This window comes from Sorex araneus, chromosome X, assembly GCF_027595985.1.
Source record: "Sorex araneus isolate mSorAra2 chromosome X, mSorAra2.pri, whole genome shotgun sequence".
In the NCBI taxonomy this organism is placed as follows: domain Eukaryota; kingdom Metazoa; phylum Chordata; class Mammalia; order Eulipotyphla; family Soricidae; genus Sorex; species Sorex araneus.
Genome location: NC_073313.1, coordinates 61,484,632 through 61,505,293, shown reverse-complemented (window position 1 = coordinate 61,505,293; position 20,662 = coordinate 61,484,632). Strand labels below are relative to the sequence as shown.

The window sequence follows — 20,662 nt, the reverse complement described above, 5'->3', positions numbered from 1 at the left end:
GAATCACCGTGAGCTGCAGTTACAAAGCTTTCATGACTGAATTTCAGTCATACAATGACCGAATATGCATCCCACCACCAGTGCACATTTTCCACCACCAATGTCCCCAGTATCCCCCCCCATCTCAACCCTCCCCCTGCCTCCATGGCAGACAATTTTCCCCATACTCTCTCTCTACTTTGGGGCATTATGGTTTGCAATACAGATACTGAGAGGCCATCACGTTTGGTCCTTTATCTACTTTCATGTTACTATATATTCCGCAAGTGAGTGCAGTCCTTCTAGGTCTGTCCCTCTCCTTCTGACTCATTTCACTTAGCCTGATACTCTCCAGGTCCATCCACTTATAAGCAAATTTCATGGCTCGCCGGCACCACAAGTGAGCCCTGAGCTCGAAACCAGGAGGAGTAAGCCCTGAGGACAGCTGTCTGTGGCCCCAAACACACACCTCCCGTCCAAGGGGGGCTGCGAGCCCAGCGCCGTCTGGGCAGGCACAGAGGCCAAGAGCCTTGAGGAGCCCCAGCGCCGAGAGATGCAACACAGCCGGCAACAGGCTTGAACTGATCCTGTACCTACTTGAAAAATTCTACCCCAAATTTACTGACGATTTTCCAACGTCCCCAAACACAGCCAAGGCTGTAGAGTGAACAGCCACCATCTGGATTCTAACGAACATATTGTCAGGCTCGCGCTCTCGTATGTCCATACACACGGCCGGCTTTCTTGTGCTCCTGACTCTCTAAGAAAGGCGCAGCCATGAGATCACCCCAGAATGCTGTGTAACGGCAAGTTGGCATGGGATTCCCTTTCTTCTTCTTTTTTCCTTTTTTTGGATCACACCCAGCGATGCACAGGGGCTCATGCACTCAGGAATTACTCCTGACAGTGCTCGGGGGACCATATGGGAGGCTGGGAATCGAACCCGGGTCGGCTGAGTGCAAGGCAAATGCCCTACCCACTGTGCTATCACTTTGGCCCCGGGATTCCCTTTCTTTAGGGAGAGCTGCCATCCACTGAAAGGCACGACCCTTACACGGAGCATCTGCGAAGTTTCAGCAGACCCCGTCCACCTGTGAAATCCCTAACCCCATCCAGATCAGGAATATTACCATCAGTCCTGAAAGTTCTCTTGTGCCCTATCCAGTGAAGCCCTGTCCATACCCCAATGCTGCCAACTAGACCCGAGTGGTACACATTTTCCGTGGGGAGCAGAACACTATACAACCAGAATGTATGCATTTGTCAACAAATGGCTTCCTTTCATGTCATGTTTTTGATATCTCACCAGGTTGCTTCGCATGCCAATAAGCCATTTCACAGTATAAGTATATCAATACATCACAGTTTCTCTAGCCACTGTCCTGTTGCCACTTGGGCAGTTTACTGTGTTTGTTTAGCTGTTGTAACTGTCAATACAGCTACTATGTGCTTTCTTTAAAAAATCTGTTTGGGGCCATCTTGCCACATTCAACAGAGAAGCGGCCAGGCATTCTGGTGAGCAACGCGGCCCGGAAAATGCTCCGGACCTGAATTGGGGCCAACAACACCGGGGAGCCGGAAGGTGGAGGTGCAGCCAGCACACCTTCTCCAGATGGAGCCCTGGCGACACTGAGCAGCAACTAACATGGCTCCGGGATTCGGGACTGGGACACATCCGAGCCTCGTGGCCACGTTAGCCACGACCTTTACTAAAACCTGAAAACATGCAATCTTTTAATGGAAAACTAATTATCAAATGCTTCCTTAGTAGGGCTATCTTGTTTGGGGGTGTAACTCCCACAACAATAGTGAGTTTTGTGTTGAAATATGGAACATAATCAAGGTGAAGAGAAAACGAAGTGAAATTCATCAGTTATACAGTCGGGGTGGGGGGCGGGGGGTATACCGGGGATTTTGGTGGTGGAATATGGGCACTGGTGAAGGGATGGTGTTTGAATACGGTATAACTGAGACATAAACCTGAGAACTTTGTAACTTTCCACATGGTGATAAAATAAAAAAAAAATTAACTATAATGTTCTTTTAAAAATCTGTTTGGTTTTCTAATGCCCCAAAGTAGAGAGAGAGTATGAGGGGAATTGTCTGCCATGGAGGCAGGGGGAGGGTGGGAAAGGGGGGTTATACTGGGGACATTGGTGGTGGAGAATGTGCACTGATGGAGGGATGGGGGTTTGATCATTGTATGACTGAAACTCAAAACATAAAAGCTTGTAACTGTATCTCATGATGATTGAATAATAATAAGAAGAAGAAGAAGAACATAAAAAGTCTGTTTGCTTTTGGGGGGCTTGGTTTGGGGGCTACACCCAACAGTGACTGGGGCTTACTCCAGCCAGTGCTCAGGAAACCAAGGCCCCTGCATGCAGAGCGCACACACTAGGCCTGGGAGCCAGCTTCCCATCCCCGGGCTGTCTTTGGAAAAGAGATGTCTCCTTTTTCTTGAAGAGCAGCGACCTTGCCGGGTCCAGGCTGGGCCCTCTGCTCTCAGGGTTTGGAAAAAAGCTCTATTCTCAACACCCATGAATGCAGGGGGAACCAGTTCACAACACTGGTAGTCTTGAAGTTAAGCCATTTGGGGTGTACTGCTATGCCACTAAGGTTTAACTAGCAATTCTCCAACGAGTAATGCTTCCCGACACCGTAACAGAACTTCTCCTGTGTGAAGCGTCTGTCCTGATCTCAGGCTTATTTTTGATTTTGTATTTTTCCATCGCCTCGTAGTTTGAAACCAAGGACCGGCCAGATGAATGTCAGAGTGCCCGCGGCTCCCTCCAGCAGCCGCAGAGGAACCAAGTGAAGGCAGGAGACGGAGAAGAGGCTAGCACAGGGCTGGGGTCAGCCTCAGTAGCGCAGCTCTTACCTTGCACTTGTGAGGCCCTGGTTTTCACCGAGGTGAAGGCAATGACCCAGAGGGGGATACTGTGCTGATGTGTATGAAGAGAGGTGTAGAAAAAGAATATTCCAGATTTGCAAGCTACCAGAGCAGACTTCTAGCATGAGATAATGAAGAGGACAACGGCCAAGTCCAAGGATTTGATTCCAGTGAGGAGAGTGGCAGTCAGTGCTCATTTCCCCTCTCCCGGGCTTCTCATGGTCAGTTCAAGGGACAGGCCAGAAGACTTGGGGTTTGGCTACCCAGGGGACCAATGGGCACAGTTAGTGCACAAAGTGAAGAGGCAGATCCGGCAGCTCCTTTAGCCCAAGCCAGTCACCTGCCATTCCAACAGATCAGGGGACAACCTCAGGGAGCTAGCAGAACTCTCAGTGTCACTGCGGGTGACCTAGGCTAGGGGCATGCCCAGAAGAGACAGTCTGGTACTAGACACTGAGACGATCAGAGTCAAGTGGGTCCCAAATAAACCCTTACATCTATGGCCAATGGGTTTTCCGCAGAGAACCCAAGACAGTTCAGTGGAGAAAGGATGATTTCATCGAAAAGTGGTTCCAGGACAATTGCACATCTGAACCTGGACACCGAGCTCAGGCCTTACGCACTGAAAATGGAGCAAACACGCAAATGTGAAAGCTAGAACTATAAACTCTTAGCTGACCTAGGCAAAAAGTCGTTATGACTCGAAGAGTTCTGAAATATCAAAACATGAACCATCAAGGTCTTCGACCGCCGGGAGGTCTGCCCGGGGCGGGGAGGGAACCTAGAGCCCAACCCCTCCGAGGGGCCCCAGGGAAGACAGCCAGGCGCGCAGGCAAGAGAGCCCAGCCACAGCCATGCTCAAGGCCCCTCTCCACACGTTCAGATGAGCCTCACACATGAAGGTACCGGCTGAGGAACCCAGGTGTGTGGGACCTGGAGCTGAGACCTCCAAGCCTGCCTGGATCGGGATTGGGCCTCTTCCGCCCAGATTTCCCATTTTCCAGTAGCTAGGCGGTCACACCCAGGGACTGCCCCCGGCGCCGTGGAATCCCATCAACAGCCAACATCCAGAGACTATAAAACCAAGCTGCTGGACATCTTATAGCCTACTTTTCCCTCTGGGAGAAACTGGCAAGCTACTGAGTGTTTCCTGCCCACATGGGAGAGCCTCGAAAACTCCCCATGATGTATTCATATGCCAAAACCAGTAACAAGCTGAGTCTCATTCCCCTGACCCTGAAAGAGCCTCCAATGTGGCACTGTTGGGAAGGACAAGTAGAGAGAGGCTTCTAAAATCTCAGGGATAGGACGAATGGAGACGTTACTGAGACCGCTCGAGAAATTTGACGATCAACGGGATGATGATGATGATGATGAACCATCAAGAAAAAGTTGCTAACAATAATAATAATACATATAAACAGATTACTACTTTGTATCATATACTAGGTATGTTATTTAAATAAGAGCAGTCTGCATGTGAAAGAAAAGTATACATTTGCTAAAAGATAGCCTAATTAGCCAGGGAGATAGTATAAGGATTAAGGTGAAAACCTTTCTTGTGGTCAATCCCAATTTCCTGAGTGGCCTGAGTAATCCCTTTTGTAATGCTCTTTTGTACTCCAGAGCTAAATTGCTGGTCCTGTTGGTCAAGAATTGATGAGGAATATCTGAGTCTTCTGAGAAAGCCCTTCCCCCAACAATGACAGCTTAAAAATGTTTAGTTACTAATGATATCTTCTCTAAATAAAAAACACAGTAAAAAAAAGAAAAAGTTGCTAAACTGCACTTTACGTATATTGAACAATTTTAAAATAAAAATATTCACACCCCCTCCCCACGTACTTCCAAAAGCCCAGCAGCCGCACCCACAGCCACTGTCACGGAAACTCACCCATCGGCCCAGCTGTACAGATGCACCACTAAATCTCCGGAGAGAAACAAGCCAAGCTGCTGAGATTCATGGATACAGCGGTCTCCCAGCTGAAAACTCTCAGGTGGGTGCCCTCAGGAGTAGGGCGGGCAGCGCCCCCAGCAGACAGGCCGATGGCCCAACCCCACCCTTCCTCCACTGATCTCTGGAGAGACTGCAAACTCTGGGGTCTTCTCAATGTGGGGGTGGGTAGCCTTCCCCAGGCCTAGTTCCAAGCCCTGGCGGCCACACCCATACCCTAGGCCTCTGCCATGTAAACGGACCCGTCTGGTTCTCCAGATCCTGGAGTTCCTGGAGCGGCACCTCCAGATTCCACAACACTGACAGCCGAGTAGGAGAAAGTAACACAGAAGCCAACTATGATCAACAAGCAAAAACAAAAACACAGAAGGCTCAACTAGGAGCCAACGGCTCAGTAAACTCTCAGACAAGATCTTAATGACCCCATGGTGATAGAAACAATTTTCACAGATTCCCTTTCACGGTAGTATTTGTTTAAAATTCCATTAGCTACTGACTTCTTTTTTAAATTTTATTGAATCACTGTGAGATAGTTACATGTTTGGGTTACAATCTCACAATGATCAAACACCCATCCCTCCACCAGTGCACATTCCCCACCACCAATATCCCAGGCATACCCCCCCTTTCCCACCCTACCCCTGCCTCTAAGGCAGTATATTCCCCATACTCTCTCTCTACTTTTGGGTATTATGGCTTGCAACACAGACACTGAGAGGCCATCATGTTTGGTCCATTATATACTTTCGGCACACATCTCCCATCCCGACTGATTCCTCCAGCCATCATTTTCTTAGTGATCCCCACTCTATTCCATCTGCCTTCTCCCCTCCGCTCATGAAGCAGGCTTCCAGCCATGGGGCAATCCTCCTGGCCCTTGTATCTACTGTCCTTGGGTGTCAGCCTCATGTGATGTTATTCTATACTCCACAAATGAGTGCAGTCCTTCTATGTCTGTCCCTCTCTTTCTGACTCATTTCACTTAGCTACTGACTTGTAACAAGCAATATAACATAAATTCTTTTGTGCCTGCTAATGGGGCAGGCTTGGGGAGTGGTTGGGAATGGAGGGCATGGTGGACTGAAGGTCACTCTGGCGGTGGGACTGGCGTTGGAACACTGAATGCTCATCACAGCTGTTCTATGAACAACTTCGTAAATCACAGTGTCTAAATAAAAATAAATAAGATGAAACACTGTTAATCATGCTTTTCATGCACACATTGTTCAACACCACACCCCTCCCAGAGTGCCTCCTTCCCATCACCTGTGGACAAGGGTCCCTCTAGATAACCCCTCTGCCATGTAAGTTTAGTTCATGAAATCTCCAGTTCCAATGCCTCTGCCCATTTACTGTTCCCTTATGATTTCTTATATCCCACAACTGAGAGAGACCTTTATTTTTAATTTACTGCGGAGGTGGTGACACCTATACACATATAGATGAAGAAATCTGAACTCCTCAAAGTAAAGAAAAAGTATTAGCAAGCAATAATACTAAGAAAAGGAAAAGTCAGAAGCTAGGAGAAAATGTTTAAATAATGATCTACCAGGGGACCGGAGAGATAGTAGTAGGTAAGGAAAGTAGTTCGTAGCAGCAAGTAATAGTAAGGTCAGTAGTAGGTCTTGCACATGATGGACTAGGGTTTGATACTGGGCACTGTACATGGTCAAAAGAATCCCAACAGGAATGATTACTGAGCATCACCGGGTGTGCCCCTAAAATAAAAAAAAATCATACTGAAAGGCTAAAGTGAAAGAAGAGGGGTTAAGTCACTTGCCTTGCATGCAACTGGCCCTGGTTCAATCTTTGGTATCTATGGTGCCTCAAGCAGCCCCAGGGGTCACTCCTGAGTAAGAAGTTAGGAAAAGCCCTGAGCACTGCCCTGCATGGCTCAAACACCCGCCCCCCAAATAAAAAACAACCCTGTATAGGGCAGAGGAGATGGCTCAGTGGGCCGAGCATGCGCTTTCCATGCAGGGGAGGCCTAGGTCTGACCAATGGCAACGATGATCCCTCAAGCACTGAGCCAGGAGGAGCCCAAAGTTTAAAAAATATATTTTTCTTTTTTTAAAATTTTTATTAGTGAATCAACGTGAGGTACAGTTACAAACTTATGAACTTTCAGGTTTGCATTTTGTTTACATCCCTCCACCAGTGCCCATTCTCCTCCACCAATGTTCCTAGTATCCCTCCCACCACCCCCACCCCAACCCCCACCACCCCACCCTGCCTCTGCAGCAGGGAATTCCCTTTTGTTCTCTCTCCTTTTGGGTGTTGTAGTTTGCAATAGAAACATTGAGTGGCCGTCATGTTCAGTCTATAGTCTACTTTCAGCTCGCATCTTCCAACTCAAATGGGTCCTTCCAACATCCTCTACTTGGCGTTCCCTTCTCTATCTGAGCTGCCTTATCCCCCAGCATGTGAGGCCAGTTTCCAAGCTGTGGGGCAGACCTCCTTTTTCTTATCTCTACTACTCTTGTGTGTCAGTCTCCCATTCTGCTACTTTACATTCCACAGATGAGTGTGATCTTTCTATGTCTGTCTCTCTCTTTCTGACTCATTTCACTCAACATGATAAAAAGTTTAAAAAATAATTTTAAAAACTATGCACTGTATCCAGAGATATAAAGAACTCATAAAAGCAAACCCAAATCTAAACATGAAGATGAAACCCGACTCTAAATCTGAACACCAAAGAAGACTATGAAAGCAATGCTCAGTATCACTTCTCTTTTAGGAACTCCAAAGGAAAACAATGAGCGAGAGCTGTAAATCTGTTTCAAGCCTAAAATCCCCCCAACTAACATGATCGAATGTTGTCAAGCAAATGGAACGTTATTCCTGGCTTGTGGGAAAGCAAAAAATCCAGTCACTGTAGAATACAGCAGCTATCTTATTGTCAGGCTCAAACTCAGTCTGGGCAGCGTCAGGCGCCAGGTGTTGACCTAATCCTCCAGGGGAATGTTTCCAGCAACTTTATTCATAAACACCCAAACCAGAGAGCAGCCAAGAGCTCCAAGAGGCGAATGGCTACACTGGAAGTGAAAGAAGTCACAGGGATGAGGTTACCTCTGGCAGGAGTCTAATCCAAAGCCTTTCGGGGAAAAGGCAAAATAGAGAGAGTAAACAGATGAGCAAGGGCTGCTGTACCGAAAAGCAGGGGTGAGAAGGAGGGAGGGACTGAGCATGAGGGAGCTGCATATATGACCTTATGGTGGCCAGCACTGCTCCATCCCTGGACTGCTCCCAGAGGGTGATCACATGATCCACATTAGGAAACCTCACAGAACTGCGTCTCACCTACCAGAAACATCAGCGTAGATGAGCAAAAGTATCAAAGACTGACCAGGTGGTCCCAGGGAGAAAGTGCAGATGGGGACCAACCAACACCACCAAGTTCGAATCACGTGGATCTCTCCAGGATGGAGGAGGCGTGAGAAGGAAGCTCAATCAAGCAAGTTTGCAGATGGTGTTGGAACTGCAAACTTGAAGGCAAACCCACAAGAAGGTCCTCAAGGCCACTGGACTCCAGTCAGGGTGTCTTGTGAGGACAAGGTGTGACAATTCTGCCAGTGCATGTGGACTGAGCAAAGCAAGTCAGTGACTGATGGAGGGTTGGTTTCTGCCTACCAGGGAGGGAAGTGACAGAAGCAAGAAAAGAAGACTCCAATAGCCTGTGAAGGGAATGAAGCAAAAGCAGGGGAGAGGGCATTTGCCTTGCATGCGGCCAGTCTGGTTTCGATCCCAGGTACCCCATGTGGCCCCTTGAGCACTGCTAGGTGTCATTCCTGAGTGCAGAGCTAGGAGTAAGCCCTGAGCACTGCCATGTGTGCCTCCCAAACCAGAAAAAAGTAAAATAAAATAGACCATTTGGCACTGGATTAGAACTAAAAACATACACATGAACTCATGTTGAGGTTTAGTTGGAAAGAAATAAACCAGCACAGAATAATACAGTGGGTAGGGGATTTGTCTTGCACGTGGCTGACTCCGGTTCAATTCCCAGCACGCCATATGGTCCCACAAGTACTGTCAGCAGTGATCCCTGAGTGCAGAGTCAGCCCAAGCACAGTCAGATGTGGCCCCTGAACAGAAACAAAGAAGGAATTGGAGATATGCATGCAAAACCTCAGCAACAACAGAACAATCCAATCCAAACACAGAGGGAGGAGATGAGCAAACACCCCCGGGCAGAAGAATAGAGATCGCCAGAAAGCATATGGAAAAGTGCTCAGAATCCCATATTGCCGGGGAAATACAAATTCAACACAACAATGAGCTATCGTCTCACACCAGTGAGAACGGCTATGCCAAATGGCTGGAAATAACCAGTATTGGCAGGGATGTGGTAAACACAGGAACTGCCGGTGGGAAAGTCCTCTGGTTCAGCCTCTACGGAAAACAGTAGTGTGACTTTTCAAAAGACTAAGAATAGAGCATCCATCCACAGTGATTCCACTTCTTGGCGTCTACCCTCCAAACAGTTGTTCAAGAACACTTACACACACCCTACGCTCATTGCAGCACTTAGCAAAACAGGCAGCATTGGAAAACAGCCCCAAGGTCCGACAGTAGACGATCAAGAAGCTGTGGTATAGTAGAATGGAATGCAGCTACAAGGAATGATGAAATCATGCAGTTCACTGCAACGTGGATGCAAACAGACGGTGTCATGTTAGAGAAATGACAGGTGGAGAAGAACAGATCACTAGACTGTGGAACACAATACACAGGAACACAGGACAGTAGACAGTGGCACCCCGCTGGCCTTGGATTCAAAAATCGATTAACAGAGAGGGACAAAGATCAGACTAGAGGAGGGTGATGAGGACCCTTGGGCACTTTGGTGGTCGTGGGGAGCGTCACTTCTTACTACGGATTTGAATATTCTTTAACCATATTACCTAAGTTATATAAAAGCAGTTTTAAAGTGCTGTGTTTGGCTCTCTTGAACTCCACTTCCACCAGCTCTAATGGGTCATATGACATCCCCTCTACGCTACGGTCACCGCATACCCATCTTGGTGCCTATGGTTGTTCCATACCCTTCGTGGTGTCTAACACTCTTTTCTTCCACTGTGAAGAGAAGGACATACTGAATCCCACAGCCAAGAAATCAGAGCAGCAAGCAACAGCATTGGGGGGAAAGGCATAAGACTGAAGGCAGGGTTGGGCCACACCAGGATGTGTGCAGGGCACCCTGTGTCCCAGCCTGGTCGGCTGTGTGCAGGGCAAGAGTGTCAACTCCTATGCTTGCTCTCCGGCCCCGCCCCGTTGCCTGTTGATCATTCCTGAACTCCTCGAATGCTTCTTGACGGAAAGCTACATTCTAAAACCAGGGTGGGCTGGGGAGGCCGACCAGGTCAACAGCTAATGATAAAAAGCAAGCAAGCCGGGAAAGCTGGCGTGCATTGTGGCGGCAGCTGGAAAAATGCTGCCTCGAGCTTTTCATCCAGCCACGGCCCTCAGATGCTGAATTTCAATGGAAAGCAAGACATCACCTTCCCCTCTGCAGCTTCTCCAAAGCATTTCAAATGGGAAGTCTGCGGGGCTGGGAGTGAAGTGCTGGGATCTCCGGAGGCTTGAAGGGTCCCTCGAAGTCACGCTGGGCCTCTGACCCTGCCCTTTCCCTCCCGAGCTTTCCTCCCCCAGAAGCAAGGACGGGAGCTGAGGATTTCCCTGTGTTCGGAAGTCACAAAGGCTAAGAAGTCACTTCTGTGTTCCGGGGCACATCTGGAAAAGGCTGATTTGTGTGTCCGGGGAAGGACAGGCCACACCAAAGGGTACTCAGGGCTTACTCCTGGCGCTGTGCTCAGGGATTACTCCGGGGGGGGGGGGCTCAGAGGAGCGTATATGGTGCCAGAGATCGGCCCTGGGTCAGCTGCACGCAAGGTGAGCACCTTTCTAGCTTCCGGCCCACAGTGAGCAAGACTGCAGTGAAAGGGAAAGTGCCAGAAAGCCCTGGAAGGGGCTAAGCAGGGGAGTCACAGGGGACCAAAGAGCTGGGAGAAGCGGCCGTGGGTGCAGATGACAGAGCAGACACCCTCACTGGCCCGGAGATCTCACTGAGTCCAAGAGCCAGGGAAGGGAAGAGGCAGAGGGCCTGGTGGCAGGAAGGAGCTCTCTTAGCCAGAGACTCTCACCATCACCTACAGCTCCCAGCCAGCAGAGATGTTTTCTGGAGAAGAGATAAATATGTCACACAGCTAGCAGAGTTCGGAAATGAGTCGCCGTGCGTACAACCGCAGGCTGGAGAACGAGGTCATTGGGATCGGTTCTGTGCCGAGGACCATCACTTACTGAAGTGGCCGCTTGCCTCTGCGAGTGGGGTGCGCATGTGTGACGCACACAGTGCCTCTGAGAATCCCACTGTGCACCTCGAAGAAGCAGCGTCTGCTTAGTGCTTGGACTGGTTCCGCTGGATTTCCTTTATCTTCCCTCCACTGACACCTTTAATGACGGCGGATATAACCAAAGCTAACAATTGATTATCCTTTACAAGAGAAGTTCAAATATGAGCCTAATTAAAGAATTTCCTAACACTTCTTCCTTGCTAAAACATGGACTTTTAATAAGGAAGCCCCCCTCCCCCATCCCCGGACATGTCATTCAGATTTTCATTTGCGTGCTTCTGCGCTACTTCTGCCTCATCTCACCATCTGGAAATACCATTTGTCACCCAGGAGTAATTGGCTCATTTGCTGGGTTTGCCCTTTAAATGTTCCATGTTCTCCTGACACCTGTGAGTTTCATTTAGAGGCTTTTAGAGTTTTTTCCTCGGGATGATACTGTCTAGAAAGGTGTTCTGAAGGACAGGTTGGACTACAGTATCCTTTAAGCAGAAGAGAACACTGGTCCTGCCTGAGGGGCACGCAGTTCCGGCGAGAAAGGCGCAAATGCCACGGCCGTGAGTGCGGGAAAGTGACGGGGTTACACCTGGAAGCGCGCAGAACTCCCTCTGCTCAGAACCACGGTGGCCTGTGATCTGCCATGGGAACACACTGCCAGTGGCCGGATTACAACCCCCAGCGACGATCCCGATCGCAAACTACAAGCTGAAGCACGCCTGGCTAGTGTCGTCTCCACACAGTGGCAGTTGCCGACGTACCTACTGTCACAAAAGGCTTCCGTCTCTGGAGGTGTGAGGGGATGGGTGATGACCCGGCTATGGTGACGAGGGGGTGCGGGCACGATGGTTCGATCTGAAGGTGCTCTCTTCTGGGGGTGCCGCCTGTGTCCGGACTGCAGTCCTGCTTGCTTAGACGCCTGCCTCGAGTTTCCCAGACACAGACAGCCAGGCGCACGAGTATACACCGGTTTGTCTCACGGACTTTGGTTGCCATGTAAGGCGCTACGTAAGGTCCAGTCACCCGGGATCGCAGGGGACCGCACACACAGGGACTGCCCTGAACTACTTTTACCACTTGGAAGTCTTAGACCGCTGCAAAGGATCCCAAGGAAACAGCAGCCTGACTCTGCTCCGAATCTCTTCCACAGCCCATCACAGCGGCCTCTGCTCCTCCCAAGGTGCGTGGCGGCCGGGGGGTGGGGGGCAGAGGGGGAGCAGTTTCCAACGATGCCTGCATCACTGCTGCTATCCCAGCTTCTGCTAGGGTGGGCCCCGATACCCCACGAAGGACAAGGAACAGCAGGGAAAGGGCAGCGTTATTTCCAAAGGACCTTCTGAACACTGCCTTGGGTGACACAGCTGCTTTCATTCTAGAGTGAACCCCAACATGTATGTAGGGAGAGCGGGGGAGAGGTCAAGTCTGCGGGGTGCCCCCAGCCCGGCTTGGGTCTAAGAGATTGTCGGCCCACGGCCACGCTCCTACCTTTACCCTTGTCCGGCTTGTAGTTATCGCCCAGAATGTCTTCAAGGTCCTTGTCTGAAAATGCTGCAAAAAAACAAACGTGCTCATCAGTGCCTAGACCCTGCCCAAGAGCAATATCCTGCTGCAGATGCTGCCCGACTCCACCCCCCGAAAATAAGCTGGCCTGATGGGAACGAGCAAAACTGTCCCCCAGCTCTCCCAGGACCTGTGAGGCAGTAGTCGTTCCAACACGAGGGGCACCATGCAGAGAAGGTGTCGGCCCCCATGAGACACTAGTACCGAGCCACGGATTTCGACTTTGCAGGAACTGAAACTGAGCTCATCGTGGCAGGCCTGGCTGGGTCGGGGAAGACCTTGGAACAGCTGGGGCCTCTTGCCTGCAGCCCAGACTCTTAGAGGCTCTTCTGCAGCTGCAGGGACGGGCAGTCCCCGATCTCCCACAGCTGGAGAGCGGAAAACCTGATCTTGGGTGCCCCCAAGACCTGGTTGATTCCTTGACGCAAATGCTCCCAGACCTCGTCGCCCAGAGAGAAGCGAGCCAAGGAAAGAAAACGGCCTCCGCTCCCTGCCTGGGTGCTCAGTGGCTCTCTGCAGTAACGGAAATGAGGGCCAGGCAGCAGGGCGAGGGTGCGACTATGACAGCTCAGCCTTCAGCCCCTCCCTTCCTCTTGGGCATGCTCATGGGGCAGGTGCTGAGAGGCCAGTGCGGAATGGTCCAGCTCCTCTTCCTGTCGACCTCAAGGAAGGCCACTCGCATTAGGAAAAATTCAGGGCTGGGGGCTCTGACTTTAAAGGCCACCACCCACGGGGTGTGGCCCATATAACAATGGTACCCCCAGACAGAACGCAACCAGACTAGCGCTTCATAAACAACCACCGGCCATTGGCTTGGCCAATGATAAGCTGTGAGGCTGAAATTAGAATTTTGAAAACTCATGCCCACCACTGTGAGCCTCCTAGCTTGCCACCACTGGACACATTCTCAGAAACCAAAATCACCCAGACCCCCACCCTGTGGGGATCTCCAGGGCAGGAATGTGACCCTCCTGCAGGCAGTCCTTGTGTGGTATTGCTGAACCACGGTATTATTATTATCATCGGGGCTAGAGCAGTTCGCAACGTTACTAACACTGTTTTGTATTTGTGTAGCTACTTCACCAGGCCCTCCCCCATTATCTCATGGATCCCCCCACAGCTCCCTTCATTTACATCATTTCTAAAGCCTGGGGCCCCGGGAGGAAGGCCGAGGTACCTCACCTGAGAGGGAATCATCCCAAGCCTCCGATTCCCTTTCCGCATATTTGCCTCAGCTCCTAACCTTATTGCGAAAGAAACCAACTGTACTGCCAGGGTCACAGCGACTCTATGAATGTTTTGCCTCCTGTTTCCCTACCGCCTTAAAGCTTCTTTCAGCATGATCAGGAGCTGCGGCACAGAGTGGGCCGTTACCAACACGTATTTGGGGCACTGCGCTATGATGCTGACGAAACCGCAGGGATGCAATGTTTCCCACGTGACCGTCAAATGGGAACGAGGTCCCTTAAAGGACAAGAGAGCCCAATGAGGCTTCGTCAGTGCTAAGCCTGGGCATGCAGGGTTTTCTGGTCCCCCCAGAGCTTAAGCCAGAAGAAACAGCAAACAGTCGTTTCCCAGTGTGTTCTCAAAGAAAGCTCTCAATAGTCTATACAACGCTCCCCCTTTCCAACTGCACATGCGCGTGAGGACAGATTTCTTCAACGTACCACAAGAAAAGAACTTCAGGACCTGTGACTCAGGTCGTTAGACCTGTCCACCAAGACAGACACTACAGAAATTTGAAAACATGCACCACAAAAATCTTCTCACTTAATATTGGTTTTAATCTTGACAAATAACATTTTTTTCTCCTAAAGATCTTTTAGGTTCACATCTGTCAGTTTATTACTATCCATTTTCTTTTGCTTACACCTGGCGATGCACAGGAGTTACTCCTGGCTTTGCACTTAGTAATGAACTCCTGGTGGTGCTCGGGGGACCATGTGGGATGCTGGGAGTCAAACCCGGATCAGCCACGTGCAAGGCAAAGGCCCTACCCGCTGTGTTATCACTCCAGGCCCTAATGCTATCCATTTTAAATGAATAAATAGTTAAGATGTTCTTGAGTTTGGGTACAAAGATAACAAATATTGACAGGTATGACCCACTGAAAACAAAGCTTTGAGGTACTCGATCTGGGGAGTCTTGATATCAAAAAGCTCAAGAAACACGACTCTGGGGTTCTCCTGTGTTTTTTAGGAATCGGTATTCGACACAATGAGCAGGGAGTTCCAACACCTCCGAGCAGCAGGGACTCACCTCCTTCACCTGCCCCCATGCTCGGCTTCTTCTGCTTATCATCTGTATCTTCCAAGGCATCAGCCAAGTCAAAATCTAAACCTGCAGAGAGCCCAGAACATAACAAAAACAACCGGTGAACAGCTGCGAGAAGATTCCCCCCAAGCCTACACTCACGAACGCAGACAGTGTCCCTTTTAAGACAAAGAGACAAACTGGGCCCCGACTTCTTGAAACCAAGAGGATGAAGGAGTCGCTATCTTCTGCCTTTGCAGTATGTCACAGGGTTTCCAACTTACTTAGATCCCTAGGTCTCCTTTGCTTGGACCGGCAGTCAGACCATTTCAATACTATGCTCATGACTTGAGATATTATCCCAAGACCCAAACCCAGCGAACACAGGGAGCACGCCCTGCCCAGTCAGGGGGTCCACCACCCTAAGTCTGGCCATTTCTTTGTTTTTTTGGTCACTAATGGCAATACACAGGGTTTACTCCTGTCTCTGCTCTCAGGAATTACTCCTGGCGATGCTCGGGGGACCATATGGGATGCTGAGGATCCAAACCGGGTCGGCTGTGTGCAAGGCAACCGCCCTAAGTGCTGTACTATAGCTCCAGCCCCTGGCCATTTCTTTACATTAGCAAAGATGCCTTAATGACGACAGAGGACTGCAAGAAGGGTCGCAAAGAAACAAAAAGTTCCAAAACTCTTCGCTCAAAGATGCCACAGGCAGCGAAATGCTCTTCTCCAGAGCTCCCCAAAGGAAAGGTTTGCTGGGCTCCATAAAACTTATGGCATCTGGGGTTAGAGCAATAGCACAGTGGGTAGGGCATTTGCCTTGCATGCAGCCGACCCGGGTTCAATTCCCAGCATCCCATATGGTCCCCTAAGCACCACCAGGAATAATTTCTGAGTGCAGAGCCAGGAGTAACCCCTGTGCATCACCAGGTATGACCCAACAAGCAAAAAAAGTCTTACGACATCTACATCTTCCTGAATTTAGAACGTAAAAGGGCTGAAGAGGGGAGGGAATCTAATTAGGTATGTTTTTCAATTTTCCCCAAGCAGAACTTAAAAAAAACACAGAGAAGTCATAAGGGCTAAATCTATAGCAGTGATAGTAGCATAAATGCTTTAGATGTACAAGGCCCTGGGTTCAATACCTAGCACTGCGTGGACCCCCGCCACACACACACACACACACACACACACAAAGCACTGTCAGGCGTCACTCCCACAACTACAGCACACACAAAAAAAATTCACAAAGGGACAGGCCAGGGAGACTGCTAGCTCAGGGCTTAGTGACCTATGCTTTGCATGAGTTCAACCCTGATTCAACTGCCGGCACTGCTTACCCCACGCCAAACATGGGGGTTCTAGGCCAGGAGGTCCTCAGCCCCGGTGGCTATAGGCTTGGAGGCCCCTTCCACTTCAGGGACTAAGCATTAAGTCATCTGCTCTAGTTGACTGATAATCACCAGAGTAACACCCAGGGTCCCTTGAGCGTTTCTTGGGAGCACCTCCCCACCATAAAACTACAGAAGGCATATTGGTCAAACATCTTAAATTCATTAAGTGAAGCCTGCGTTTAGATGAAGGTCACGGGCTTGAAATCCTGGGTGTCTCTCAGGAAGACAGTATCCTGAGCAAGCCCCCCATCATCCCCCATTACCTGCAGGCTTTGCCGGAGCTCTGGTTGTGGCTGGTCTCCGAGTTGTGGTGCCGTAAAGGTCTCGTCTCTCTGAAAGAGGAAAAGGGTGGACGGTGAGGGAGGCATGTTCAGTCACGAAAGGCAACGGCCACTTCCTGGCTCAGGCCTTGCCTTAGGCGGCCTGTTAAGCTTCCAAGTATCGCTTGGTTGCTGACAAAGATAAGTTTGTACAAAATGGTTCCCAATCGGTTTTCTTTAGACGATGGTGATGATGAGAGGGGTGTGGTACTGCAGGAGATCTGGGGGTTCCAGGGAGCAGGACTCATGCTCAGACCTGTGGGAGATGATCATGATCACGTGGTGCAGCGAGTGTCAAGCCTTGACTTACACCAAGAGGCAGTTCCCATCACTGTATCCCTGCAGCTATAACCAGAGATAACAGAGCCGAGAGATGAAGTGTGGTGATGGACCCCGCAGGATGGCAGCATCTTATAAACTGAAAGTGACTGCCACGCGAAATGCACACTATTTTATGAACACGCTTGTGCACTAAAGGCCTTTTGGTTCAACCTGATGCCTCCAGAAAGATGCACATCTTTCACAGTGATGGCATGGGGCAGCATGCCTAGGCTTCCCAAGAGCTTCTTCCCTTGCAAATGCAAACACTGTTCTCTAAGGAAAGAAAACATACGGAATAGAAAGCCAGCGAGGAAACAGGTTTAGCTTTATATACAGTGACCACTCAGCAATGGCCAAGAATTAGAAAACACATGGCAAGAAATATGGGTTCAGAGCCAAAGCATGGATAAAGGTACTTTATGCAAACGGCAGCCACGAATGGTTGGAACAATGACAGTGAATAAGAGACAGAGGCAAAAGCTGTAGTAAGGGTGAAAGGGGCACTTCTGGTCAACGAAAGACCAGTGGACACACAATTGCATTAAACAAAGATAAATGACGAGGCTGAAGGAAATGAGAAATAATTCAACGCAGTTTAAGATTTCAATACTGTCCTTTAATCCCATGTTCTCCACGGATCTCATTCTTTGAGACAACTGGTAACATACTACCAAAGCCAGATAAACCTGTGAGGTAATTCTAGACCCCTAACTTTTATAACTTACATGGAAACCTTCTCAGCAAAATACCAGTCACTAAAAACCTAGCAGGGTATTGGGGTTAGACACCACAGGCAAGCTGGACTTAATGTATGAATGAAAGAATACATCAAGATGAGAACAACCGATTAGATCCTATACTAGTGGGATTACTATCACTATCACTATCACTGACATCCCATTGATTGTCGATTTGCTCAAGCGGGCCCAGTAACGTCTCCGTTTGTCCTAGCCCTGAGATTTTAGCAGCCTCTCTTTACTCGTCCTTCCCAATGGTGCCACATTAGAGACTCTTTCAGAGTAACAAGAATCAGACCCACCATTGTTACTGTATTTGGCATATAAATACACCACGGGGAACTTGCCAGGCTCTCCTATGCAGACAGGAAAACTCTCAGTAGCTTGTCAGGTTCTCCGAGAGGGAGAACTAGGCTATTAGATGTCACGGATACTAGTGGGATGAAGGGAAAGATACCAACTATCACCTCAGTAGAGGAGACATAGCCTGTGACAAAACCCAACACTATTTCTGATTTTAAAACAACTACTCAAAGACTGGAACAGTAGTTCAGGGGTAAGGAGCGTGCCTCACATTCCTGTGATCCCAGTGCCAGGGGTCACTCCTGAGCACAGAGGCAGGGATAGCCTCTGGGCACTGCAGGGTCCCCAAACAAAAGCAAAATGCAAAAGCACTCAAGAAACTAGGAAGAGAAGGAAATTTCTTTAACCTAATAAAGAGAATCTATGAAAAGTTCATAGATAACATGATATTTTAAGTTCTAAGCATACATTTTTATTTATGGAAAGCACACTGGAAGCTTTTCTCTGAAGGCCAGCAATAACAAGGATGTGCATTCCATCACTCCTGGTCAATAGACTAGTGAATCCAGGCAGAGAATAAGAAAAAAATACATATATATGTCTTTCTATATATGTGTTTTTTCTATATATATACACATATATGTATCTACATATATACATACACATATGTGTGTACACACATAGTATGGGGGAAAGGGAATAAATATCTATCTAATAAGATGAATGAAGAAACTGGAAGATGGATCAATGGCTTAAAGCACTTGTTTGGCAAGTGCAAGGCTGCGAGTTCAAACCCCAGAGCTACCTGCATACGTTGAGGTTATCCTGATGGCTCTACCATTGGGGGTTCCAAGCAAAAAAGGACCCAGAAGAGAGCTGCACAGCTTAGGAAACGACCAAGACCAGGGCGAGGCCCTAAGTTTAATAATCCCCTGAGTCACATATACGACGAGGTGATCTGGACCATCCCACTGTCAGGGGTCTTCAGAAAGGAGAATATAATACCATGATTTTGTACAGAAAAAAACCTTCTCATGTTAAAAAAAAAACTATGAAAAACAAAAACCATCAGCAGTAAAGTCTTAGGACTGTTAGATATATAAAAATCAGTTGTATTTCCCTGCCCGCATTTTCCACCAAAAATCAGTTATATTTCCTTATGGTCACAAATGTCACTGTCATCACTTTGCTCATCAAATTGCTCAAGTGGGCACCAGTAACATCTCCATGTGAGACTTGCTGTTACTGTTTTTGGTATATCAAATACGCCACGGGGCGCTTGCCAGGCTCTGCCGTGAGGGCGAGATACTCTCGGTAGCTTGCTGGGCTCTCTGAGAGGGATGGAGGAATCAAACCCGGGTCGGCTGCGTGCAAGGCAAACTGCCTACCCACTGTGCTATCACTCCAGCCCAATCATGACATGGTAACACTAAAATATGAAAAGAAAATTACTGCATTACAATAGAATGAAATCAAAGAAGTATAAGACCTCTACAATACAAGCTAACAAGCATTGTTAAAAGAAATTGAAGGAGAACCAAATTAATAGAATATCCTGTGTTTACAAACTGCGGATGCAACATTTTTCTTATTATTTAGGTCTGCCCAGCAGTGTTCAGGGATTATTCTTGGTTCTGTGGTCAGCATTCACTCCTGGTAGGGGCTGGGGACCATATGGGGGACCAGGATTCCAGCCTGGGTCAGCTGCCTGCAAGGTACTATCTCTCTGGCCAGATGCAGTATTTTTAAGGTTTCAACAGACCCCAAATTAAGCCATGGAATCTATGTAAAACCTACCCGATTCCCACTTTCTTATTTTGAGAGGTAGCTAAGCTGATGGTAGTAACATGCAGTGGACTTGTGTGAGACGCTAAATAGCTACACAAATCTTGGCTGAATATAAAGAATTAGAGTCACACTTTCCAACTATAAAACCTACTACAGACCTACCGTGATCAGACCAGTATGAAAAGCCAAATACCCGAGCCTACAAGGATGTAGAACTTGAACCCAGATTTGTGTATGTGACTGTGTTTCATTGCATACTTTTTTTTTGGCCACACCCAGTAATGCTCAATGCTTACTCCCGGCTGAGCTCAGAGATCACACCTGGAGTGCTCAGCAAACCATGGGGTGCCAGAAATCCAACCTAGGTTAGCAGTACGCACCATATGCCCCTTACTCACTGCATTGATTTTTGTGTCTTGGGGCACACCTACCTGAGCTCTGCACAGATTCCCGGCTCCGTGCTCAGGGTGACAGCTGGATGTGCTCAGGGACATACAGCGCCAGGACTCAAACTGTAGTCAGCATTAAACAAGACCTAAACCCGTATTTTATCTCTGTAGCCCCTTGAATCACACACTTTTAAAGACGGAATTTTGTGGGGGTAGGAATTACACCTCAGAGACTTTTTCCTCTATAAAAGAACCGTCAGAGGAGTTTCGCTGGCGCTCTTAGCCCCTACCCGATTCAGCCCCTTCCAACCTCTGCCTTTTCTCCCCGCCACACGCTCGCCTCACAGATCGCCCTCCAGGGCACGCCCAGCCCTTTTCTGGGTCATGGACAGCGCTCCTGCTCTGTGTCCTTGTGGAG

At 48.8% G+C, this 20,662-nt stretch overlaps 1 protein-coding gene across 2 annotated transcripts in view; it reads right to left on the bottom strand.

The window, feature by feature from the left end:
• CD99L2 (CD99 molecule like 2) overlaps window positions 1-20,662 on the bottom strand; it is a 120,919-nt gene that overhangs the window by 8,707 nt on the left and 91,550 nt on the right. For both annotated transcript variants that reach the window (XM_055123490.1, XM_055123491.1), the window contains exons 3-5: window positions 16,650-16,718; window positions 14,996-15,076; window positions 12,662-12,724 (exon numbers count right to left, since the gene is read on the bottom strand). In XM_055123490.1, the coding sequence (XP_054979465.1) occupies window positions 12,662-12,724; window positions 14,996-15,076; window positions 16,650-16,718 (213 nt within the window). The remainder of the gene's footprint in view (window positions 1-12,661; window positions 12,725-14,995; window positions 15,077-16,649; window positions 16,719-20,662) is intronic.